General features: G+C 46.7%; 1 protein-coding gene across 1 annotated transcript in view; it reads left to right on the top strand.

Moving 5' to 3' along the window:
- LOC140189903 (scavenger receptor cysteine-rich domain-containing protein DMBT1-like) overlaps window positions 1-26,097 on the top strand; it is a 48,699-nt gene that overhangs the window by 21,492 nt on the left and 1,110 nt on the right. Inside the window, exons 8-15 of the mRNA XM_072246243.1 lie at window positions 34-348; window positions 2,957-3,271; window positions 5,896-6,210; window positions 8,741-9,139; window positions 11,734-12,048; window positions 14,632-14,988; window positions 17,583-17,897; window positions 23,832-24,146. Coding sequence (XP_072102344.1) covers window positions 34-348; window positions 2,957-3,271; window positions 5,896-6,210; window positions 8,741-9,139; window positions 11,734-12,048; window positions 14,632-14,988; window positions 17,583-17,897; window positions 23,832-24,146 — 2,646 coding nt within the window. The remainder of the gene's footprint in view (window positions 1-33; window positions 349-2,956; window positions 3,272-5,895; window positions 6,211-8,740; window positions 9,140-11,733; window positions 12,049-14,631; window positions 14,989-17,582; window positions 17,898-23,831; window positions 24,147-26,097) is intronic.

Raw genomic sequence — 26,097 nt, 5'->3', positions numbered from 1 at the left:
GCAAAATTAATGTTTGTTTGAATTTCATTTCAGTGCCTGCGGTGCGATTGGTGAACGGAGATGGCTACTGTTCAGGAAGAGTGGAAATAAACTACAATGGAACGTGGGGAACGGTCTGCGATGATAACTGGTCCTTGGATGACGCGCGGGTTGTGTGCCGTCAGCTGGGGTGTGGTCTTGCCGTGTCAGCAGACTCCTCTAGCAAATTCGGGCCAGGTACAGGGAAGATTCTGATGGACAACGTTGCCTGTAGCGGGACAGAATCCTTCCTGTCGGCCTGTTCCTTCGGCGGCTGGGAAAACCACAATTGCAAACACGAGGAAGATGCTGGTGTTGTCTGCCAACCAGGTATGAGTATTGTTGAACAACCTTCTTTCCTTCAGCAGAAGCATTTCCACGTTCAACAGAAACGCTGTTCGAACTTTACTCCATAATAGGTGCGTGGCCAGGTGGTTAAGGCGTTCGTCTAATGGTTTGAAGGTCGGTAGTTCGAGTCTTGGCTGAGGTAGCGTGTGTGTCCATGAGCAAGGCACCTAACCACACATTACTCTGCGACGACACCGGTGCCAAGCTGTATGGGTCCTACTGTCCTTCCCTTTGACAACATCGGTGGCGTGGAGAGCGGAGACTTGCAGCATGGTCAACTGCTGGTCTTCCATACAACCTTGCCCAGGCCTGTGCCCTGGAAACCTACCAAGGGCACAAAACCATGGTCTCATGAGACTAACGGATCCCTATAGAATAGGCGACGATACAGTATCTGTAACTTGTTTATTGTTCCATAAAGCAAAGCGAATATGCAGATGCTGAAAATCCAGAGTGATACAGACAAAATATTGGAGGAACATCAGGAAGTAAGGCAGCATTTATGGAGAGGATTGAAGCATCAGCGTTTTAGGTGGAGAGACTTCATTGGAACTGGAAAGGTAGCGGGGAGAAGCCAGACATAGATAGAGAGGTAAATTCCAGCCGTTGGTGAGACTACACAGTTTTGTATAATTGCGGTATTATATAAAAGATGTGATTAAATTGGAGCGACTGCAGAGCAAACTGACGAGGGCATTACCTACGCATGAAGCCTTGGACTTAAAGGACAACGTTGGCCTGGCTTCATTGAAAACATAGTAAGGCAGAAGGGCTGAAATGTGTGTACCTGAATGCAAGAAGCATCTGGAACAAAGGTGATGAACTGAGAGCTTGGAAACATACATGGAATTATGATGTACTGGCCATTACAGAGACTTGGCTGGCACCAGAGCGGAAAATGGGGAGGAGGGGTGGCATTACTGGTCAGGGATACTATTACAGCTACAGAAAGGCTGGGTAATGTAGCAGAATCCTCTTTTGAGTAAATATGGGTGGAAGTCAGGAACAGGAAGGGAGCAGTTACTCTATTAGGGGTATTCTATAGGCCCCGTGGTAGCAGCAGAGATACAGAGGAGCAGATTGGGAGGCAGAATTTGTAAAGGGGCAAAAATAACAGGGTTGTTATCATGGGTGACTTTAACTTCCCTAATATTGATTGGCACCTGATTAGTTCCAAGGGTTTAGATGGGGCAGAGTTTGTTAAGTGTGTGGACAGGTCGACCAGGGGGAATGCCATACTAGATCAAGTACTAGGTAATGAACCAGGTTAGGTCACAGATCTCTCAGTGGGTGAGCATCTCGGGGACAGTGACCAACGCTTCCTGGCCTTCAGCATTATCCTGGAAAAGGATAGAATCAGAGAGGACAGGAAAATTTTTAATTGGGGAAAGGGAAATTATGAGGCTATACGGCTGGAACTTGCGGGTGTGAATTGGGTTGATGTTTTTGCAGGGAAATGTACTATGGACATGTCGTGGATGTTTAGAGATCTCTTGCGGGATGTTAGGGATAAATTTGTCCCGGTGAGCAAGAGAAATAACGGTAGGGTGTTGGAAACATGGGTGACAAGTGAGGTGGAAAATCTATTCAGGTGGAAGAAGGCAACATACATGATGTTTAGGAAGCAAGGATCAGATGGGTCTATTGAAGAATACAGGGAAGCAAGAAAGGAGCTTAAGAAGGGTCTGAGAAGAGGATGAAGGGGCATGTGAAGACCTTGGTGAGTAGGGCAAAGGAAAACCCCAAGGCATTCTTCAATTATGTGAAGAAAAGAAGGATGACAGGAGTGAAGGTAGGGCTAATTAGAGATAATGGTGGGAAGGTGTGCCTGGAGGCTGTGGAAGTGAGCAAGGTCCTGAATGAATACTTCTCTTTGGTATTCAATAAATGAGAGGCAACTTGATGATGGTGAGGACAATGTGAGTGAGGTTGATGTTCTGGAGCTTGTTGATATTAAGGGAGATGTAGTCTCCAAGGTGAGCTGCAAACTACAGCTGACCAGCTCATCTGTCCGAAGCAACTGGTTTCATATCGCAAGTAACTCGCCTAGACCCCTTCTCCTTTTGGTAGAAACTGTTCTATCGGGTTTTGTAGCTGGAACACATATCAATGCCAGAAGCTCGGCTTGCTTGTCAGCGCCATCTCCAGATGCACGCCATTGGCAGTGTTTAATAATTAGCGGGAACTTATCTTTCTATCTCAACTTCCCTTTTATCTAGCTATCTCACGGATGCAACCCCACCCCTGCAACACACACACACACACACACACACACACACACACACACACACACACAACCAGAGGGAGAGAGATAAAGACAGAGGTAGAGAGATAGAGAGAGGGAGTGAGCGAGGTGGTGGGGTGGCGGGTGTTTGTATAGAGAGAGAGAGAGAGAGAGAGAGAGAGAGAGAGAGAGAGAGAGAGAGAGAGAAAGAATAGGCAGATCGGTCGTGATAGACAGACACAGAGACAGATCGGGGCGTAAAACCGAGTTAGGGTATATAGGTGAAGGCAGAAACGGGAGATGGAGACAGTGAGTAGAGAGAGGGAACCAAATGCAAAATTAATGTTTGTTTGAATTTCATTTCAGTGCCTGCGGTGCGATTGGTGAACGGAGATGGCTACTGTTCAGGAAGAGTGGAAATAAACTACAATGGAACGTGGGGAACGGTCTGCGATGATAACTGGTCCTTGGATGACGCGCGGGTTGTGTGCCGTCAGCTGGGGTGTGGTCTTGCCGTGTCAGCAGACTCCTCTAGCAAATTCGGGCCAGGTACAGGGAAGATTCTGATGGACAACGTTGCCTGTAGCGGGACAGAATCCTTCCTGTCAGCCTGTTCCTTCGGCGGCTGGGAAAACCACAATTGCAATCACGAGGAAGATGCTGGTGTTGTCTGCCAACCAGGTATGAGTATTGTTGAACAACCTTCTTTCTTTCAGCAGAAGCATTTCCACGTTCAACAGAAACGCTGTTCGAACTTTACTCCATAATAGGTGCGTGGCCAGGTGGTTAAGGTGTTCGTCTAATGGTTTGAAGGTCGCTAGTTCGAGCCTTGGCCGAGGTAGCGTGTGTGTCCGTGAGCAAGGCATCTAACCACACATTACTCTGCGACGACACCGGTGCCAAGCTGTATGGGTCCTAATGTCCTTCCCTTTGACAACATCGGTGGCGTGGAGAGCGGAGACTTGCAGCATGGTCAACTGCTGGTCTTCCATACAACCTTGCCCAGGCCTGCGCCCTGGAAACCTTCCAAGGGCACAAAACCATGGTCTCATGAGACTAACGGATCCCTATAGAATAGGTGATGATATAGTATATATAACTTGTTTATTGTTCCATAAACCAAAGCGAATATGCAGATGCTGAAAATCCAGAGTGATACATGCAAAATATTGGAGGAACATCAGGAAGTGAGGCAGCATTTATGGAGAGGATTGAAGCGTCAGCGTTTTAGGTGGAGAGACTTCATTGGAACTGGAAAGGTAGTGGGGAGAAGCCAGACATAGATAGAGAGGTAAATTCTAGCCGTTGGTGAGACTACACAGTTTTGTATAATTGCGGTATTATATAAAAGATGTGATTAAATTGGAGCGACTTCAGAGCAAACTGACTAGGGCATTACCTAGGCATGAAGCCTTGGACTTGAAGGACAATGTTGGCCTGGCTTCATTGTAAAGACAGTAAGGTAGCAGGGCTGAAATGTGTGTACCTCAATGCAAGAAGCATCTGGAAGAAAGGTGATGAACTCAGAGCTTGGATACATACATGGAATTATGATGTACTGGCCATTACAGAGACTTGGCTGGCACCAGGGCAGGAATGGATTCTCAATATTACTGGATTTCAGTGCTTTAAACGGGATAGAGAGGGTGGAAAATAGGGAGGAGGGGTGGCATTACTGATCAGGGATACTATTACAGCTACAGAAAGGGTGGGTAATGTAGCAGAATCCTCTTTTGAGTCAATATGGATGAAAGAAAGGAACAGGAAGGGAGCATTTACTCTATTGGGGGTATTGTATAGGCCCCCTGGTAGCAGCAGAGATACAGAGTAGCAGATTGGGAGGCAGGTTTTGGAAAGGTGCAAAAATAACAGGGTTGTTACCATGGGTGACTTTAACTTCCCTAATATTGATTGCCACCTGATTAGTTCCAAGGGTTTAGATGGGGCAGAGTTTGTTAAGTGTGTGGACAGGCCGACGAGGGGGAATGCCATACTAGATCAAGTACTAAGTAATGAACCGGGTCAGGTCACAGATCTCTCAGTGGGTGAGCAGCTGGGGGACAGTGACCAACGCTCCCTGGCCTTCAGCATTATCATGGAAAAGGATAGAATCAGAGAGAACAGGATAATTTTTAATTGGGGAAAGGCAAATTATGAGGCTATAAGGCTAGAACTTGCGGGTGTGAATTGGGATGATGTTTTTGCAGGGAAATATACTATGGACATGTGGTCGAAGTCTAGAGATCTCTTGTGGGATGTTAGGGAGAAATTTGTCACGGTGAGCAAGATAAAGGACGGTAGGGTGAAGGAACCATGGGTGACAAGTGAGGTGGAAAATCTACTCAGGTGACAGACTGACAGAAGAAGGCAACATACATGATGTTTAGGAAGCAAGGATCAGGTGGGTCTATTGAGGAATACAGGGAAGCAAGAAAGGTGCTTAAGAGGGGTCTGAGAAGAGCAGGAAGGGGGCATGAGAAGGCCTTGGTGAGTAGGGCAAAAGAAAACCCCAAGGCATTGTTCAATTATGTGAAGAAAAAAAGGACGACAGGAGTGAAGGTAGGGCTGATTAGAGATAAAGGTGGGAAGATGTGCCTGGAGGCTGTGGAAATGAGCAAGGTCCTCAATGAATACTTCTCTTCGGTATTCAACAAATGAGAGGGATCTTGATGATGGTGAGGACAACGTGAGTGAGGTTGATGTTCTGGAGCATGTTGATATTAAGGGAGTTTTAGTCTCCATGGTGAGCTGCCAACCACAGTTGACCAGCTCATCTGTCCGAAGCAACTGGTTTTATATCGCAAGTAACTCGCCGAGACCTCTTCTCCTTTTGGTAGAAACTGTTCTATTGGGTGTTGCAGCTAGAACACATATCAATGCCAGAAGCTCGGCTTGCTTGTCAGCGCCATCTCCAGATGCACGCCATTGGCAGTGTTTAATAATTAGCGGGAACTTATCTTTCTATCTACATATCTCACGGATGCAACCCCACCCCCGCAACACACACACACACACACACACACACACACACACACACACACACACACACACACAACCAGAGGGAGAGAGATAAAGACAGAGGTAGAGAGATAGAGAGAGGGAGTGAGCGACGTGGTGGAGGAGTTTGGGTGGAGAGAGAGAGAGAGAAAGAATAGGCAGATCGGTCGTGATAGACAGACATAGAGACAGATCGGGGCGTAAAACCGAGGTAGGGTAGATAGGTGAAGGCAGAAAGGGAGCTGGAGAGAGTGGGCAGACAGAGGGAACTAAATGCAAAATTAATGTTTGTTTGAATTTCATTTCAGTGCCTGCGGTGCGATTGGTGAACGCAGATGGCTACTGTTCAGGAAGAGTGGAAATAAACTACAATGGAGTGTGGGGAACGGTCTGCGATGATAACTGGTCCTTGGATGACGCGCGGGTTGTGTGCCGTCAGCTGGGGTGTGGTCTTGCCGTGTCAGCAGACTCCTCTAGCAAATTCGGGCCAGGTACAGGGAAGATTCTCATGGACAACGTTGCCTGTAGCGGGACAGAATCCTTCCTGTCGGCCTGTTCCTTCGGCGGCTGGGAAAACCACAATTGCAATCACGAGGAAGATGCTGGTGTTGTCTGCCAACCAGGTATGAGTATTGTTGAACAACCTTCTTTCTTTCAGCAGAAGCATTTCCACGTTCAACAGAAACGCTGTTCGAACTTTACTCCATAATAGGTGCGTGGCCAGGTGGTTAAGGTGTTCGTCTAATGGTTTGAAGGTCGCTAGTTCGAACCTTGGCTGAGGTAGCGTGTGTGTCCGTGAGCAAGGCACCTAACCACACATAACTCTGCGACGACACCGGTGCCAAGCTGTATGGGTCCTACTGTCCTTCCCTTTGACAACATCGGTGGCGTGGAGAGTGGAGACTTGCAGCATGGTCAACTGCTGGTCTTCCATACAACCTTGACCAGGCCTGTGCCCTGGAAACCTTCCAAGGGCACAAAACCATGGTCTCATGAGACTAACGGATGCCTATAGAATAGGCGACGATATAGTATATACAACTTGTTCATTGTTCCATAAACCAAAGCTAATATGCAGATGCTGAAAATCCAGAGTGATACATACAAAATATTGGAGGAACATCAGGAAGTAAGGCAGCATTTATGGAGAGGATTGAAGCGTCAGCCTTTTAGGTGGAGAGACTTCATTGGAACTGGAAAGGAAGCGGGGAGAAGTCGGCCATAGATATAGAGGTAAATTCTAGCCATTGGTGAGACTACACAGTTTTGTATAATTGCGGTAATATATATAAAAAATGTGATTAAATTGGAGCGACTTCAGAGGAAACTGACAGGGCATTACCTAGGCATGAAGCCTTGGACTTGAAGGACAACGTTGGCCTGGCTTCATTGGAAAGACAGTAAGGTAGCAGGGCTCAAATGTGTGTAACTCTATGCAAGAAGCATCTGGAACAAAGGTGATGAACTGAGAGCTTGAATAAATACATGCAATTATGATGTACTGGCTATTACAGAGACTTGGCTGGCACCAGGGCAGGAATGGATTCTCAATATTACTGGATTTCAGTGCTTTAAAAAGGATAGAGAAGGCAGAAAATGGGGAGGAGGGGTGGCATTACTGGTCAGGGATACTATTACAGCTACAGAAAGGCTGGGTAATGTAGCAGAATCCTCTTTTCAGTCAATATGGGTGGAAGACAGGAACAGGAAGGGAGCAGTTACTCTATTGGGGGATTCTATAGGCCCCCTGGTAGCAGCAGGGATACAGAGGAGCAGATTGGGAGGCAGGTTTTGGAAAGGTGCAAAAATAACAGGGTTGTTATCATGGGTGACTTTAACTTCCCTAATATTGATTGCAACCCGATTAGTTCCAAGGGTTTAGATGGGGCAGAGTTTATTAATTTTGTGGACAGGCCGACGAGGGGGAATGCCATACTAGATCAAGTGCTAGGTAATGAACCGGGTCAGGTCACAAATCTCTCAGTGGGTGAGCATCTGGGGGACAGTGACCAACACTCCCTGGCCTTCAGCATTATTATGGAAAAGGATAGAATCAGAGAGAACAGGATAATTTTTAATTGGGGAAAGGCAAATTATGAGGCTATAAGGCTAGAACTTGCGGGTGTGAATTGGGATGATGTTTTTGCAGGGAAATATACTATGGAGATATGGTCGATGTTTAGAGATCTCTTGCGGGATGTTAGGGATAAACTTGTCCCGGTGAGCAAGATAAAGAACGGTAGGGTGAAGGAACCATGGGTGACAAGTGAGGTGGAAAATCTAGTCAGGTGGAAGAAGGCAGCATACATGATGTTTAGGAAGCAAGGATCAGATGGGTCTATTGAGGCATATCGGGAAGCAAGAAAGGAGCTTAAGAAGGGTCTGAGAAGAGCATGAATGGGGCATGAGAAGACCTTGGTGAGTAGGGCAAAAGAAAACCCCAGGGCATTCTTCAATTATGTGAAGAAAAAAAGGATGACAGGAGTGAAGGTAGGACTGATAAGAGATAAAGGTGGGAAGGTGTACCTGGAGGCTGTGGAAGTGAGCAAGGTCCTCAATGAATACTTCTCTTCGGTATTCAACAAATGAGAGGGAACTTGATGATGGTGAGGACAATGTGAGTGAGGTTGATGTTCTGGAGCATGTTGATATTAAGGGAGTTTTATTCACCAAGGTGAGCTGCCAACCACAGTTGACCAGCTCATCTGTCCGAAGCAACTGGTTTTATATCGCAAGTAACTCGCCGAGACCCCTTCTCCTTTCGGTAGAAACTGTTCTGTCGGGTGTTGTAGCTAAAACACATATCAATGCCAGAAGCTCGGCTTGCTTGTCAGCGCCATCTCCAGATGCACGCCATTGGCAGTGTTTAATAATTAGCGGAAACTAATCTTTCTACCTCAACTTTCCTATATCTTCCTATCTCACGGAATCAACCCCAACCCCGCAACACACACACACACACACACACACACACACACACACACACAACCAGAAGGAGAGAGAAAAAGACAGAGGTAGAGAGATAGAGGGAGTGAGCGACGTGAGGGGCGGGGTTCGGGTGGAGAGAGAGAGAGAGAGAAAGAAAAGGCAGATCGGTGGTGATAGACAGACAGAGAGACAGATAGGGGCGTAAAACCGAGGTAGGGTAGATAGGTGAAGGCAGAAAGGGAGCTGGAGAGAGTGGGCAGAGAGAGGGAACCAAATGCAAAATTAATGTTTGTTTGAATTTCATTTCAGTGCCTGCGGTGCGATTGGTGAACGGAGATGGCTACTGTTCAGGAAGAGTGGAAATAAACTACAATGGAACGTGGGGAACGGTCTGCGATGATGACTGGTCCTTGGATGACGCGCGGGTTGTGTGCCGTCAACTGGGGTGTGGTCTTGCCGTGTCAACAGACTCCTCTAGCAAATTCGGGCCAGGTACAGGGAAGATTCTGATGGACAACGTTGCCTGTAGCGGGACAGAATCCTTCCTGTCAGCCTGTTCCTTCGGTGGCTGGGAAAACCACAATTGCAATCACGAGGAAGATGCTGGTGTTGTCTGCCAACCAGGTATGAGTATTGTTGAACAACCTTCTTTCCTTCAGCAGAAGCATTTCCACGTTCAACAGAAACGCTGTTCGAACTTTACTCCATAATAGGTGCGTGGCCAGGTGGTTAAGGTGTTCGTCTAATGATTTGAAGGTCGCTAGGTCGAGCCTTGGCTGAGGTAGCGTGTGTGTCCATGAGCAAGGCATCTAACCACACATAACTCTGCGACGACACCGGTGCCAAGCTGTATGGGTCCTACTGTCCTTCCCTTTGACAACATCGGTGGCGTGGAGAGCGGAGACTTGCAGCATGGTCAACTGCTGGTCTTCCATACAACCTTGCCCAGGCCTGTGCCCGGGAAACCTTCCAAAGGCACAAAACCATGGTCTCATGAGACTAACGGATGCCTATAGAATAGGCGACGATATAGTATATATAACTTGTTTATTGTTCCATAAACCAAATCTAATATGCAGATGCTGAAAATCCAGAGTGATACATACAAAATATTAGAGGAACATCAGGAAGTAAGGAAGCATTTATGGAGAGGATTGAAGCGTCAGCGTTTTAGGTGGAGAGACTTCATTGGAACTGGAAAGGTAGCGGGGAGAAGCCAGACATAGATATAGAGGTAAATTCTAGCCGTTAGTGAGACTACACAGTTTTGTATAATTGCGGTATTATATATAAAAGATGTGATTAAATTGGAGCGACTTCAGAGGAAACTGACGATGGCATTACCTAGGCATGAAGCCTTGGACTTGAAGGACAACGTTGGCCTGGCTTCATTGGAAAGGCAGTAAGGTAGAAGGGCTGAAATGTGTGTACCTCAATGCAAGAAGCATCTGGAACAAAGGTGATGAACTGAGAGCTTGGAAACATACATGGAATTATGATGTACTGGCCATTACAGAGACTTGGCTGGCACCAGGGCAGGAATGGATTCTCAATATTACTGTATATCAGTGCTTTAAAAGGGGTAGAGAGGGCGGAAAATAGGGAGGAGGGGTGGCATTACTGGTCAGGGATACTATTACAGCTACAGAAAGGCTGGGTAATGTAGCAGAATCCTCTTTTGAGTCAATATGGGTGGAAGACAGGAACAGGAAGGGAGAGTTACTCTATTGGGGCTATTCTATAGGCCCCCTGGTAGCAGCAGGGAAACAGAAGAGCAGATTGGGAGGCAGGTGTTGGAAAGGTGAAAAAATAACAGGGTTGTTATCATGGGTGACTTTAACTTCGGTAATTTTGATTGCATCCTGATTAGTTCCAAGGGTTTAGATGGGGCAGAGTTTGTTAAGTGTGTGGACAGGCCGACCAGGGGGAATGCCATACTAGATCAAGTACTAGGTAATGAATCGGGTCAGGTCACAGATCTCTCACTGGGTGAGCATCTGGGGGACAGTGACCAACGCTCCCTGGCCTTCAGCATTATCATGGAAAAGGATAGAATCAGAGAGAACAGGATAATTTTTAATTTGGGAAAGGCAAATTATGAGGCTATAAAGCTAGAACTTGCGGGTGTGAATTGGGATGATGTTTTTGCAGGGAAATATGCTATGGACATGTGGTCGATGTTTAGAGATCTCTTGCGGGATGTTAGGGATAAATTTGTCCCGATGAGCAAGATAAAGAACGGTAGGGTGAAGGAACCATGGGTGACAAGTTAGGTGGAAAATCTCGTCAGCTGGAAGAAGGCAGCATACATGATGTTTAGGAAGCAAGGATCAGATGGGTCTGTTGAGGAATATAGGGAAGCAAGAAAGGAGCTTAAGAAGGGTCTGAGAAGAGCATGAAGGGGGCATGAGAAGGCCTTGGTGAGTAGGGCAAAAGAAAACCCCAAGGCATTGTTCAATTATGTGAAGAAAAAAAGGATGACAGGAGTGAAGGTAGGACTGATTAGAGATAAAGGTGGGAAGGTGTGCCTGGAGGCTGTGGAAGTGAGCAAGGTCCTCAATGAATACTTCTCTTCGGTATTCACCAAATGAGAGGGAACTTGATGATGGTGAGGACAATGTGAGTGAGGTTGATGTTCTGGAGCATGTTGATATTAAGGGTGTTTTTGTCTCCAAGGTGAGCTGCCAACCACAGTTGACCAGCTCATCCGTCCGAAGCAACTGGTTTTATATCGCAAGTAACTCGCCTAGACCCCTTGTCCTTTCGGTAGAAACTGTTCTGTCGGGTGTTGTAGCTAGAACACATATCAATGCCAGAAGCTCAGCTTGCTTGTCAGCGCCATCTCCAGATGCACGCCATTGGCAGTGTTTAATAATTAGCCGGAACTTATCTTTCTATCTCAACTTTCTTCTGTCTACGTATCTCACGGAATCAACCCCACCCCCACAACACACACACACACAACCAGAGGGAGAGAGAAAAAGACAGAGGTAGAGAGATAGAGAGAGGGAGTGAGCGACGTGGGGGGAGGGGTTTGGGTGGAGAGAGAGAGAGAGAGAAAGAATAGGCAGATCGGTGCTGATAGACAGACACAGAGACAGATAGGGGCGTAAAACCGAGGTAGGGTAGATAGGTGAAAGCAAAAACGGGAGATGGAGAGAGTGGGTAGAGAGAGGGAACCAAATACAAAATTAATATTTGTTTGAATTTCATTTCAGTGCCTGCGGTGCGATTGGTGAACGGAAGTGGCTACTGTTCAGGAAGAGTGGAAATAAACTACAATGGAACGTGGGGAACGGTCTGCGATGATGACTGGTCCTTGGATGACGCGCGGGTTGTGTGCCGTCAGCTGGGGTGTGGTCTTGCCGTGTCAGCAGACTCCTCTAGCAAATTCGGGCCAGGTACAGGGAAGATTCTCATGGACAACGTTGCCTGTAGCGGGACAGAATCCTTCCTGTCAGCCTGTTCCTTCGGTGGCTGGGAAAAGCACAATTGCAATCACGAGGAAGATGCTGGTGTTGTCTGCCAACCAGGTATGAGTATTGTTGAACAACCTTCTTTCCTTCAGCAGAAGCATTTCCACGTTCAACAGAAACGCTGTTCGAACTTTACTCCATAATAGGTGCGTGGCCAGGTGGTTAAGGCGTTCGTCTAATGATTTGAAGGTCGCTAGTTCGAGCCTTGGCTGAGGTAGCGTGTGTGTCCATGAGCAAGGCATCTAACCACACATTACTCTGCGACGACACCGGTGCCAAGCTGTATGGGTCCTAATGTCCTTCCCTTTGACAACATCGGTGGCGTGGAGAGCGGAGACTTGCAGCATGGTCAACTGCTGGTCTTCCATACAACCTTGCCCAGGCCTGCGCACTGGAAACCTTCCAAGGGCACAAAACCATGGTCTCATGAGACTAACGGATCCCTATAGAATAGGCGACGATACAGTATCTGTAACTTGTTTATTGTTCCATAAAGCAAAGCGAATATGCAGATGCTGAAAATCCGGAGTGATACATACGAAATATTGGAGGAACATCAGGAAGTAAGTCAGCATTTATGGAGAGGATTGAAGCGTCAGCGTTTTATGTGGAGAGACTTCATTAGGACTGGAAAGTTAGCGGGGAGAAGCCAGACATAGATAGAGAGGTAAATTCCAGCCGTTGGTGAGACTACACAGTTTTGTATAATTGCGGTATTATATAAAAGATGTGATTAAATTGGAGCGACTGCAGAGCAAACTGACGAGGGCATTACCTAGGCATGAAGCCTTGGACTTAAAGGACAACGTTGGCCTGGCTTCATTGAAAAGATAGTAAGGTAGAAGGGCTGAAATGTGTGTACCTCAATGCAAGAAGCATCTGGAACAAAGGTGATGAACTGAGAGCTTGGAAACATACATGGAATTATGAAGTACTGGCCATTACAGAGACTTGGCTGGCACCAGGGCAGGAATGGATTCTCAATATTACTGGATATCAGTGCTTTAAAAGGGATAGAGAGGGTGGAAAATGGGGAGGAGGGTGGCATTACTGGTCAGGGATACTATTACAGCTACAGAAAGGGTGGGTAATGTAGCAGAATCCTCTTTTGAGTCAATATGGGTGGAAGTCAGGAACAGGAAGGGAGCAGTTACTCTATTGGGGGTATTCTATAGGCCCCGTGGTAGCAGCAGGGATACAGAGGAGCAGATTGGGAGGCAGAATTTGTAAAGGGGGAAAACTAACAGCGTTGTTATCATGGGTGACTTTAACTTCCCTAATATTGATTGGCACCTGATTAGTTCCAAGGGTTTAGATGGGGCAGAGTTTGTTAAGTGTGTGGACAGGCCAACCAGGGGGAATGCCATACTAGATCAAGTACTAGGTAATGAACCGGGTCAGGTCACAGATCTCTCAGTGGGTGAGAATGTTGGGGACAGTGACCAACGCTCCCTGGCCTTCAGCGTTATCATGGAAAAGGATAGAATCAGAGAGGACAGGAAATTTTTAATTGAGGAAAGGGAAATTATGAGGCTATACGGCTAGAACTTGCGGGTGTGAATTGGGATGATGTTTTTGCAGGGAAGTGTACTATGGACATGTGGTGGATGTTTAGAGATGTCTTGCGTGATGTTAGGGATAAATTTGTCCCTGTGAGCAAGATAAATAACGGTAGGGTGTTGGAAACATGGGTGACAAGTGAGGTGGAAAATCTATTCAGGTGGAAGAAGGCAACATACATGATGTTTAGGAAGCAAGGATCAGATGGGTCTATTGAGGAATACAGGGAAGCAAGAAGGGAGCTTAAGAAGGGTCTGAGAAGAGCATGAAGGGGGCATGTGAAGACCTTGGTGAGTAGGGCAAAGGAATCCCCACGGCATTCTTCAATTATGTGAAGAAAAGAAGGATGACAGGAGTGAAGGTAGGGCTGATTGGAGATAAAGGTGGGAAGGTGTGCCTGGAGGCTGTGGAAGTGAGCAAGGTCCTCAATGAATACTTCTCTTCGGTATTCAACAAATGAGAGGAAACTTGATGATGGTGAGGACAATGTGAGTGAGGTTGATCTTCTGGAGCATGTTGATATTAAGGGAGATTTAGTCTCCAAGGTGAGCTGCAAACTACAGTTGACCAGCTCATCTGTCCGAAGCAACTGGTTTCATATTGCAAGTAACTCGCCTAGACCCCTTCTCCTTTTGGTAGAAACTTTTCTATCGGGTTTTGTAGCTGGAACACATATCAATGCCAGAAGCTCGGCTTGCTTGTCAGCGCCATCTCCAGATGCACGCCATTGGCAGTGTTTAATAATTAGTGGGAACCTATCTTTCTATCTCAACTTCCTTCTATCTAGCTATCTCAGGGATGCAACCCCACCCCCGCAATGCGCGCCCACACACACACACACACACACACACACACACAACCAGAGGGAGAGAGATAAAGACAGAGGTAGAGAGATAGAGAGAGGGAGTGAGCGAGGTGGTGGGGTGGCGGGTGTGTGTATAGAGAGAGAGAGAGAGAGAGAGAAAGAATAGGCAGATCGGTCGTGATAGACAGACACAGAGACAGATCGGGGCGTAAAACCGAGGTAGGGTAGATAGGTGAAGGCAGAAACGGGAGATGGAGACAGTGGGTAGAGAGAGGGAACCAAATGCAAAATTAATGTTTGTTTGAATTTCATTTCAGTGCCTGCGGTGCGATTGGTGAACGGAGATGGCTACTGTTCAGGAAGAGTGGAAATAAACTACAATGGAACGTGGGGAACGGTCTGCGATGATAACTGGTCCTTGGATGACGCGCGGGTTGTGTGCCGTCAGCTGGGGTGTGGTCTTGCCGTGTCAGCAGACTCCTCTAGCAAATTCGGGCCAGGTACAGGGAAGATTCTGATGGACAATGTTGCCTGTAACGGGACAGAATCCTTCCTGTCGGCCTGTTCCTTCGGCGGCTGGGAAAACCACAATTGCAATCACGAGGAAGATGCTGGTGTTGTCTGCCAACCAGGTATGAGTATTGTTGAACAACCTTCTTTCTTTCAGCAGAAGCATTTCCACGTTCAACAGAAACGCTGTTCGAACTTTACTCCATAATAGGTGCGTGGCCAGGTGGTTAAGGCGTTCGTCTAATGGTTTGAAGGTCGCTAGTTCGAGCCTTGGCTGAGGTAGCGTGTGTGTCCGTGAGCAAGGCATCTAACCACACATTACTCTGCGACGACACCGGTGCCAAGCTGTATGGGTCCTACTGTCCTTCCCTTTGACAACATTGGTGGCGTGGAGAGTGGAGACTTGCAGCATGGTCAACTGCTGGTCTTCCATACAACCTTGCCCAGGCCTGTGCCCTGGAAACCTTCCAAGGGCACAAAACCATGGTCTCATGAGACTAACGGATGCCTATAGAATAGGCGACGATACAGTATCTGTAACTTGTTTATTGTTCCATAAAGCAAAGCGAATATGCAGATGCTGAAAATCCAGAGTGATACAGACAAAATATTGGAGGAACATCAGGAAGTGAGGCAGCATTTATGGAGAGGATTGAAGCGTCAGCGTTTTAGGTGGAGAGACTTCATTAGGACTGGAAAGGTAGCGGGGAGAAGCCAGACATAGATAGAGAGGTAAATTCCAGCCGTTGGTGAGACTACACAGTTTTGTATAATTGCGGTATTATATAAAAGATGTGATTAAATTGGAGCGACTGCAGAGCAAACTGACGAGGGCATTACCTACGCATGAAGCCTTGGACTTAAAGGACAACGTTGGCCTGGCTTCATTGAAAACATAGTAAGGTAGAAGGGCTGAAATGTGTGTACCTGAATGCAAGAAGCATCTGGAACAAAGGTGATGAACTGAGAGCTTGGAAACATACATGGAATTATGATGTACTGGCCATTACAGAGACTTGGCTGGCACCAGAGCGGAAAATGGGGAGGAGGGGTGGCATTACTGGTCAGGGATACTATTACAGCTACAGAAAGGCTGGGTAATGTAGCAGAATCCTCTTTTGAGTAAATATGGGTGGAAGTCAGGAACAGGAAGGGAGCAGTTACTCTATTAGGGGTATTCTATAGGCCCCGTGGTAGCAGCAGAGATACAGAGGAGCAGATTGGGAGGCAGAATTTGTAAAGGGGCAAAAATAACAGGGTTGTTATCATGGGTGACTTTAACTTCCCTAATATTGATTGGCACCTGATTAGTTCCAAGGGTTTAGATGGGGCAGAGTTTGTTAAGTGTGTGGACAGGTCGACCAGGGGGAATGCCATACTAGATCAAGTACTAGGTAATGAACCAGGTTAGGTCACAGATCTCTCAGTGGGTGAGCATCTCGGGGACAGTGACCAACGCTTCCTGGCCTTCAGCATTATCCTGGAAAAGGATAGAATCAGAGAGGACAGGAAAATTTTTAATTGGGGAAAGGGAAATTATGAGGCTATACGGCTGGAACTTGCGGGTGTGAATTGGGTTGATGTTTTTGCAGGGAAATGTACTATGGGCATGTCGTGGATGTTCAGAGATCTCTTGCGGGATGTTAGGGATAAATTTGTCCCGGTGAGCAAGAGAAATAACGGTAGGGTGTTGGAAACATGGGTGACAAGTGAGGTGGAAAATCTATTCAGGTGGAAGAAGGCAACATACATGATGTTTAGGAAGCAAGGATCAGATGGGTCTATTGAAGAATACAGGGAAGCAAGAAAGGAGCTTAAGAAGGGTCTGAGAAGAGGATGAAGGGGCATGTGAAGACCTTGGTGAGTAGGGCAAAGGAAAACCCCAAGGCATTCTTCAATTATGTGAAGAAAAGAAGGATGACAGGAGTGAAGGTAGGGCTAATTAGAGATAATGGTGGGAAGGTGTGCCTGGAGGCTGTGGAAGTGAGCAAGGTCCTGAATGAATACTTCTCTTTGGTATTCAATAAATGAGAGGCAACTTGATGATGGTGAGGACAATGTGAGTGAGGTTGATGTTCTGGAGCTTGTTGATATTAAGGGAGATGTAGTCTCCAAGGTGAGCTGCAAACTACAGCTGACCAGCTCATCTGTCCGAAGCAACTGGTTTCATATCGCAAGTAACTCGCCTAGACCCCTTCTCCTTTTGGTAGAAACTGTTCTATCGGGTTTTGTAGCTGGAACACATATCAATGCCAGAAGCTCGGCTTGCTTGTCAGCGCCATCTCCAGATGCACGCCATTGGCAGTGTTTAATAATTAGCGGGAACTTATCTTTCTATCTCAACTTCTCTTTTATCTAGCTATCTCACGGATGCAACCCCACCCCTGCAACACACACACACACACACACACACACACACACACACACACAACCAGAGGGAGAGAGATAAAGACAGAGGTAGAGAGATAGAGAGAGGGAGTGAGCGAGGTGGTGGGGTGGCGGGTGTGTGTATAGAGAGAGAGAGAGAGAGAGAGAGAGAGAGTGAGAGAGAGAGGGAAAGAATAGGCAGATCGGTCGTGATAGACAGACACAGAGACAGATCGGGGCGTAAAACCGAGGTAGGGTAGATAGGTGAAGGCAGAAACGGGAGATGGAGACAGTGAGTAGAGAGAGGGAACCAAATGCAAAATTAATGTTTGTTTGAATTTCATTTCAGTGCCTGCGGTGCGATTGGTGAACGGAGATGGCTACTGTTCAGGAAGAGTGGAAATAAACTACAATGGAGTGTGGGGAACGGTCTGCGATGATGACTGGTCCTTGGATGACGCGCGGGTTGTGTGCCGTCAACTGGGGTGTGGTCTTGCCGTGTCAGCAGACTCCTCTAGCAAATTCGGGCCAGGTACAGGGAAGATTCTGATGGACAACGTTGCCTGTAGCGGGACAGAATCCTTCTTGTTGGCCTGTTCCTTCGGCGGCTGGGAAAACCACAATTGCAATCACGAGGAAGATGCTGGTGTTGTCTGCCAACCAGGTATGAGTATCGTTGAACAACCTTCTTTCTTTCACCAGAAGCATTTCCACGTTCAACAGAAACGCTGTTCGAACTTTATTCCATAATAGGTGCGTGGCCAGGTGGTTAAGGTGTTCGTGTAATGGTTTGAAGGTCGTTAGTTCCAGCCTTGGCTGAGGTAGCGTGTGTGTCCATGAGCAAGGCATCTAACCACACATAACTCTGCGACGACACCGGTGCCAAGCTGTATGGGTCCTACTGTCCTTCCCTTTGACAACATCGGTGGCGTGGAGAGCGGAGACTTGCAGCATGGTCAACTGCTGGTCTTCCATACAACCTTGCCCAGGCCTGTGCCCGGGAAACCTTCCAAGGGTGCAAAACCATGGTCTCATGAGACTAACGGATGCCTATAGAATAGGCGATGATATAGTATATATAACTTGTTTATTGTTCTATAAACTAAAGCGAATATGCAGATGCTGAAAATCCAGAGTGATACATACAAAATATTGGAGGAACATCAGGAAGTCAGGCAGCATTTATGGAGAGGATTGAAGCGTCAGCGTTTTAGGTGGAGAGACTTCGTTGGAACTGGAAAGGTAGCGGGGAGAAGCCAGACATAGATAGAGAGGTAAATTCTAGCCGTTGGTGAGGCTACACAGTTTTGTATAATTGCGGTATTATATAAAAGATGTGATTAAATTGGAGCGACAGCAGAGCAAACTGACGAGGGCATTACCTGGGCATGAAGCCTTGGACTTGAAGGACAACGTTGGCCTGGCTTCATTGAAAACATAGTAAGGTAGAAGGGCTGAAATGTGTGTACCTCAATGCAAGAAGCATCTGGAACAAAGGTGATGAACTGAGAGCTTGGAAACATACATGGAATTATGAAGTACTGGCCATTACAGAGACTTGGCTGGCACCAGGACAGGAATGGATTCTCAATATTACTGGATTTTAGTGCTTTTAAAGGGTTAGAGAGGGCGGAAAATGGGGAGGAGGGGTGGCATTACTGGTCAGGGATACTATTACAGCTACAGAAAGGTTGGGTAATGTAGCAGAATCCTCTTTTGAGTCAATATGGGTGGAAGTCAGGAACAGGAAGGGAGCAGTTACTCTATTGGGGGTATTCTATTGGCCCCGTGGTAGCAGCAGAGATACAGAGGAGCAGATTGGGAGGCAGAATTTGGAAAGGTACAAAAATAACAGGGTTGTTATCATGGGTGACTTTAACTTCCCTAATATTGATTGGCACCTGATTAGTTCCAAGGGTTTAGATGGGGCAGAGTTTGTTAATTGTGTGGTCAGGGTGACGAGTGGGAATGCCATACTGGATCAAGTACTAAGTAATGAACCATGTGAGGTCACAGATCTCTCAGTGGGTGAGCATCTGGGGGACAGTGACCACCGCTCCCGGGCCTTCAGCATTATCCTGGAAAAGGATAGAATCAGAGAGGAGAGGAAAATTTTTAATTGGGGAAAGGGAAATTATGAGGCTGTACGGCTGGAACTTGCAGGTGTGAATTGGGATGATGTTTTTGCAGGGAAATGTACTATGGACATGTGGTCGATGTTTAGAGATCCCTTGCGGGATGTTAGGGATAAATTTGTCCCTGTGAGCAAGATAAAGAACGGTAGGGTGTAGGATACATGGGTGACAAGTGAGGTGGAAAATCTATTCAGGTGGAAGAAGGCAACATACATGATGTTTTGGAAGCAAGGATCAGATGGGTCTATTGAGGAAAGTAGGGAAGCAAGAAAGGAGCTTAAGAAGGGTCTGAGAAGAGCATGACGGGAGCATGTAAGACCTTGGTGAGTAGGGCAAAGGAAAACCCGAAGGTAGGACTCTAATCAGTCCTACCTTCACTCCTGTCATTCTTCAATTATGTGAAGAAAAGAAGGATGACAGGAGTGAAGGTAGGACTGATTAGAGATAAAGGTGGGAAGGTGTGCCTGGAGGCTGTGGAAGTGAGCAAGGTCCTGAATGAATACTTCTCTTTGGTATTCAATAAATGAGAGGCAACTTGATGATGTTGAGGACAATGTGAGTGAGGTTGATGTTCTGGAACTTGTTGATATTAAGGGAGATTTAGTCTCCAAGGTGAGCTGCAAACTACAGTTGACCAGCTCATCTGTCCGAAGCAACTGGTTTCATATCGCAAGTAACTCTCCTAGACCCCTTCTCCTTTCGGTAGAAACTTTTCTATCGGGTTTTGTAGCTAGAACACATATCAATTCCAAAAGCTCGGCTTGCTTGTCAGCGCCATCTCCAGATGCACGCCATTGGCAGTGTTTAATAATTAGCTGGAACTTATTTTTCTATCTCAACTTTCTTCTATCTAGCTATCTCACTGATGCAAGCCCACCCCCGCAATGCCCGTGTGCGCGCGCACACACACACACACACACACACACACACACACACACACACACACACACACACACACACACACACACACACACACACACACACACACACACAACCAGAGGGAGAGAGATAAAGACAGAGGTAGAGAGATGGAGTGAGCGAGGTTGGGGCGGGAAGTGTGGGTAGAGAGAGAGAGACAGAAAGAGAGAGAGAGAGAGAGAAAGAACAGGCAGATCGGTCGTGATAGACAGACACAGAGACAGATAGGGGCCTAAAACCGAGGTAGGTTAGATAGGTGAAGGCAGAAACGGGAGATGGAGAGAGTGGGTCGAGAGAGGAGGTGTTGGAGTTGTTAAAATACGTTAGGACAGACAAGTCGCCGGGGTCTGAAGGAATATTCCCCAGGCTGCTCCAAGAGGCGAGAGAAAAGATTGCTCAGCCTCTGGCTAGGATCTTTATGTTCTCGTTGTCCACGGGAATGGTACCGGAGGATTGTAGGGAGGCGAATGCTGTCCCCTTGTTCAAAAAAGTTAGTAGGGATAGTCAGGGTAATTATAGACCAGTGAGCCATACGTCTGTGGTGGGAAAGCAGTTGGAAAAGATTCTTAGAGATAGGATCTATAGGCATTTATAGAATCATGGTCTGATCAGGGACAGTCAGCATGGCTTTGTGAAGGGCAGATCGTGTCTAACAAGCCTGATCGAGTTCTTTAGGGAGGTGACCAGGCATATAGATGAGGGTAGTGCAGTGGATGTGATCTATATGGATTTTAGTAAGGAATTTGACAAGGTTCCACACGGTAGGCTTATTCAGAAAATTAGAAGGCATGGGATCCAGGGAAGTTTGGCCAGGTGGTTTCAGAATTAGCTTGCCTGCAGAAGGCAGAGTGTGGTTGTGGAGGGAGTACATTCAGATTGGAGGTTTGTGACTAGTGGTCTCCCACAAGGTTCTGTTCTGAGACCTCTACTTTTCGTGGTTTTTATTAACGACCTGGATGTGGGGGTAGAAGGGTGGGTTGGCAAGTTTGCAGATGATACAAAGGTTGGTGGTGCTGTACATAGTGCAGAGGATTGTCAAAGATTGCAGAGGGATATTGATAGGATGAAGAAGTGGACTAACAAGTGGCAGATGGAGTTCAACCCGGAGAAATATGAGATGGTACACTATGGAAGGACAAACTCCAAGGCAGAGTACAAAGTAATTGGCAGGATTCTTGGTAGTGTGGAGGAGCAGAGAGATCTTGGGGTACATGTCCACAGATCCCTGAAAGTTGCCTCACAGGTGGATAAGGTAGTTAAGAAAACTTATGGGTTGGTAGCTTTCAGAAGTCGAGGAATAGAGTTTAAGAGTCGCGATGTAATGATGCAGTTCTGTAAAACTCTGGTTAGGCCACACTTAAAGTATTGTGTCCAGTTCTGGTCACCTCCCTATAGGAAGGATGTGGAAGCATTAGAAAAAGTACAGAGGAGATTTACCAGGATGCTGCCTGGTTTAGAATGTATGCATTATGATCAGAGATTAAGGGAGCTAGGGCTTTACTCTTTGGAGAGAAGGAGGATGAGAGGAGACATGATAGAGGTGTACAAGATAATAAGAGAAATAGATAGAGTCGATAGCCAGCCCTCTTCCCCAGGGCACCACTGCTCAATACAAGAGGACATGGCTTTAAGGTAAGGGGTGGGAAATTCAAGGGGTATATTAGAGGAAGGTTTTTTACTCAGAGAGTGGTTGTTGCGTGCAATGCACTGCCTGAGTCAGTGGTGGAGGCAGATACAATAGTGAAGTTTAAGAGACTACTAGACAGGTATATGGAGGAATTTAAGGTGGGGCTTATATGGGAGGCGGGGTTTGAGGGTCGGCACAACATTGTGGGCCGAAGGCCCTGTACTGTGCTGTACTATTCTATGTTCTATGTTTTATGGAACGTGGGATCAAGAGCAATGGGTTTACAGAAGATTAAAATTATGAGAGACCTAGAAAAGCTGCATGATAACTGTTTTTTCGCAGGGTCGGGCAGAGTAAAACAAGGCGTCATCAGTTTAGGATGAGGGAGAAACATTTAAAAAGAAACTGAGAAACAACCTTTCACAGAGAGGGTAGTGAGTATACGCAATGAACCGCCAGAAGAAGTTGTTGAGATGGAAGCCATAACATGATTAAAGAAGCAATTGTCTGGCCAAGGATTGAAAAGACGCAGTGCGAAATTTTCATGTTAGCACTATCTGGGTCGGTGTCCATCTAGCTAGCATCTGCGCTGTATTGATGTGCAATTGTGTTCTTTTTGAAAGAAAAGGTCATCTCATTGCACTAAAGATGATGAGAAATTTCTTTATTCAAAGGTTGTTGAATCTCTTGTATTTATTGCCACAGACGGCCGTGGGGGCCAAGTCATCGGATGTTTTAAAGCGGTGTTTGATGGGTTCTTGTGTAGTAAGTGGAGAGGCTTGGAGTATGGGGCTGAGCAGGCAAGTATATTAGCCCTGATGAAATGGCAGAGCAGAGTCGAGTGGCGTAATTCTGCAGCTACAATTTCTGACCTTATAGTCTTAACTCCATGACTCTAGTCAGTAAAGACGTTGTAATCACTGGATCCTGTTTCGATTTTAAATATCGCAGCATTGACAGTGGTATCAGGAAGCAGCAACAATAATTGAACATTGCGATATGTAACTGTTATCTTGAAACATGGATTATGAGGACCTGCATCGGTCGAGGTCGACCATACACATTGCGTTCTGGTTGCAACGTAGTCGATATCGAGAGCAAACTGTTGTCCATGAAGCAGCAACCCCCACCCCCAGCAACACCACTATGCTCCAAGGACGATGAATCCAAAGGTGTGGCAGAAACTGCCTGTTTGATACCAACAGCTTTGCTGAAATGATCAGTCAGCGTTGAATTCCTCGTAGGTCTGCCTTAGGATCCCAATTTCAGGATTGCTCCCTGAGTTTTACTCCTGAAGCCTTGACAGCAAGTGGGTATGGCCGCAAAGCAGGGAAGGTTTTAGATCAGGATTTTAGTCTCCAAGGTGAGCTGCCAACCACAGTTGACCAGCTCATCAGTCCGAAGCAACTGGTTTTATATCGCAAGTAACTCGCCTAGACCCCTTCTCCTTTCGGTAGAAACTGTTCTATCGGGTGTTGTAACTAGAACACATATCAATGCCAAAAGCTCGGCTTGCTTGTCAGCGCGATCTCCAGATACATGCCATTGGCAGTGTTTAATAATTAGTGGGAACTTATCTTTCAATCTCAACTTTCTTCTATCTAGCTATCTCACCGATGCAACCCCACCCCCGCAATGCGCGCACAGACACACACACACACACAAGCAGAGGGAGAGAGAAAAAGACAGAAGTAGAGAGATAGAGAGAGGGAGTGAGTGAGGTTGGGGGGTGGGTGTGTGGGGAGAGAGAGAGAGAGAGAAAGAATAGGCAGATCGGTGGTGATAGACAGACAGAGAGACAGATCGGGGCGTAAAACCGAGGTAGGGTAGATAGGTGAAGGCAGAAAGGGAGCTGGAGAGAGTGGGTAGAGAGAGGGAACCAAATGCAAAATTAATGTTTGTTTGAATTTCATTTCAGTGCCTGCGGTGCGATTGGTGAACGGAGATGGCTACTGTTCAGGAAGAGTGGAAATAAACTACAATGGAACGTGGGGAACGGTCTGCGATGATAACTGGTCCTTGGATGACGCGCGGGTTGTGTGCCGTCAGCTGGGGTGTGGTCTTGCCGTGTCAGCAGACTCCTCTAGCAAATTCGGGCCAGGTACAGGGAAGATTCTGATGGACAATGTTGCCTGTAGCGGGACAGAATCCTTCCTGTCGGCCTGTTCCTTCGGTGGCTGGGAAAAGCACAATTGCAATCACGAGGAAGATGCTGGTGTTGTCTGCCAACCAGGTATGAGTATTGTTGAACAACCTTCTTTCCTTCAGCAGAAGCATTTCCACGTTCAACAGAAACGCTGTTCGAACTTTACTCCATAATAGGTGCGTGGCCAGGTGGTTAAGGCGTTCGTCTAATGGTTTGAAGGTCGCTAGTTCGAGCCTTGGCTGAGGTAGCGTGTGTGTCCATGAGCAAGGCATCTAACCACACATTACTCTGCGACGACACCGGTGCCAAGCTGTATGGGTCCTACTGTCCTTCCCTTTGACAACATTGGTGGCGTGGAGAGCGGAGACTTGCAGCATGGTCAACTGCTGGTCTTCCATACAACCTTGCCCAGGCCTGTGCCCTGGAAACCTTCCAAAGGCACAAAACCATGGTCTCATGAGACTAACGGATCCCTATAGAATAGGCGACGATACAGTATCTATAACTTGTTTATTGTTCCATAAAGCAAAGCGAATTTGCAGATGCTGAAAATCCAGAGTGATACATACAAAGTATTGGAGGAACATCAGGAAGTAAGGCAGCATTTATGGAGAGGATTGAAGCGTCAGCGTTTTAGGTGGAGAGACTTCATTAGGACTGGAAAGGTAGCGGGGAGAAGCCAGACATAGATAGAGAGGTAAATTCTAGCCGTTAGTGAGGCTACGCAGTTTTGTATAATTGCGGTATTATATAAAAGATGTGATTAAATTGGAGCGACTGCAGAGCAAACTGACGAGGGCATTACCTAGGCATGAAGCCTTGGACTTGAAGGACAACGTTGGCCTGGCTTCATTGTAAAGACAGTAAGGTAGCAGGGCTGAAATGTGTGTACCTCAATGCAAGAAGCATCTGGAACAAAGGTAATGAACTGAGAGCTTGGAAACATACATGGAATTATGATGTACTGGCCATTACAGACACTTGGCTGGCACCAGGGCAGGAATGGATTCTCAATATTACTGGATTTCAGTGCTTTAAAAGGGATAGAGAGGGTGGAAAATGGGGAGGAGGGGTGGCATTACTGGTCAGGGATACTATTACAGCTACAGAAAGAGTGGGTAATGTAGCAGAATCCTCTTTTGTGTCAATATGGGTGGAAGTCAGGAACAGGAAGGGAGCAGTTACTCTATTGGGGCAATTCTATAGGCCCCCTGGCAGCAGCAGAGATACAGAGGAGCAGATTGGGAGGCAGATTTTGGAAAGGTGCAAAAATAACAGGGTTATTATCATGGGTGACTTTAACTTCCCTAATATTGATTGGCACTTGATTAGTTCCAAGGGTTCAGATGGGGCAGAGTTTGTTAAGTGTGTGGACAGGCCGACCAGGGGGAATGCCATACTAGATCAAGTACTAGGTAATGAACCGGGTCAGGTCACAGATCTCTCAGTGGGTGAGCATCTTGGGGACAGTGACCAACACTCCCTGGCCTTCAGCATTATCATGGAAAAGGATAGAATCAGAGAGGACAGGAAATTTTTAATTGGGGAAAGGCAAATTATGAGGCTATAAGGCTAGAACTTGCGGGTGTGAATTGGGATGTTGCTCTTGCAGGGAAATGTACTATGGACATGTGGTCGATGTTTAGAGATCTCTTGCGGGATATTAGGGATAAATTTGTCCCGGTGAGCATGATAAAGAACGGTAGGGTGAAGGAACCATGGGTGACAAGTGAGGTGGAAAATCTATTCAGGTGGAAGAAGGCAGTATACATGATGTTTAGGAAGCAAGGATCAGATGGTTCTATTGAGGAATATAGGGAAGCAAGAAAGGAGCTTAAGAAGGGTCAAGAAGAGCATGAAGCGGGCATGAGAAGACCTTGGTGTGTAGGGCAAAGGAAAACCCCAAGGCATTGTTCAATTATGTGAAGAAAAGAAGGATGACAGGAGTGCAGGTAGGACTGATTAGAGATAAAGGTGGGAAGATGTGCCTGGAGGCTGTGGAAGTGAGCAAGGTCCTCAATGAATACTTCTCTTCGGT

This window comes from Mobula birostris, chromosome 29, assembly GCF_030028105.1.
Source record: "Mobula birostris isolate sMobBir1 chromosome 29, sMobBir1.hap1, whole genome shotgun sequence".
NCBI classification, from domain to species: Eukaryota; Metazoa; Chordata; class Chondrichthyes; order Myliobatiformes; family Myliobatidae; genus Mobula; species Mobula birostris.
The sequence above is the reverse complement of the archived record's forward strand: the minus strand, read 5'-3'. Positions and strand labels throughout refer to the sequence as shown.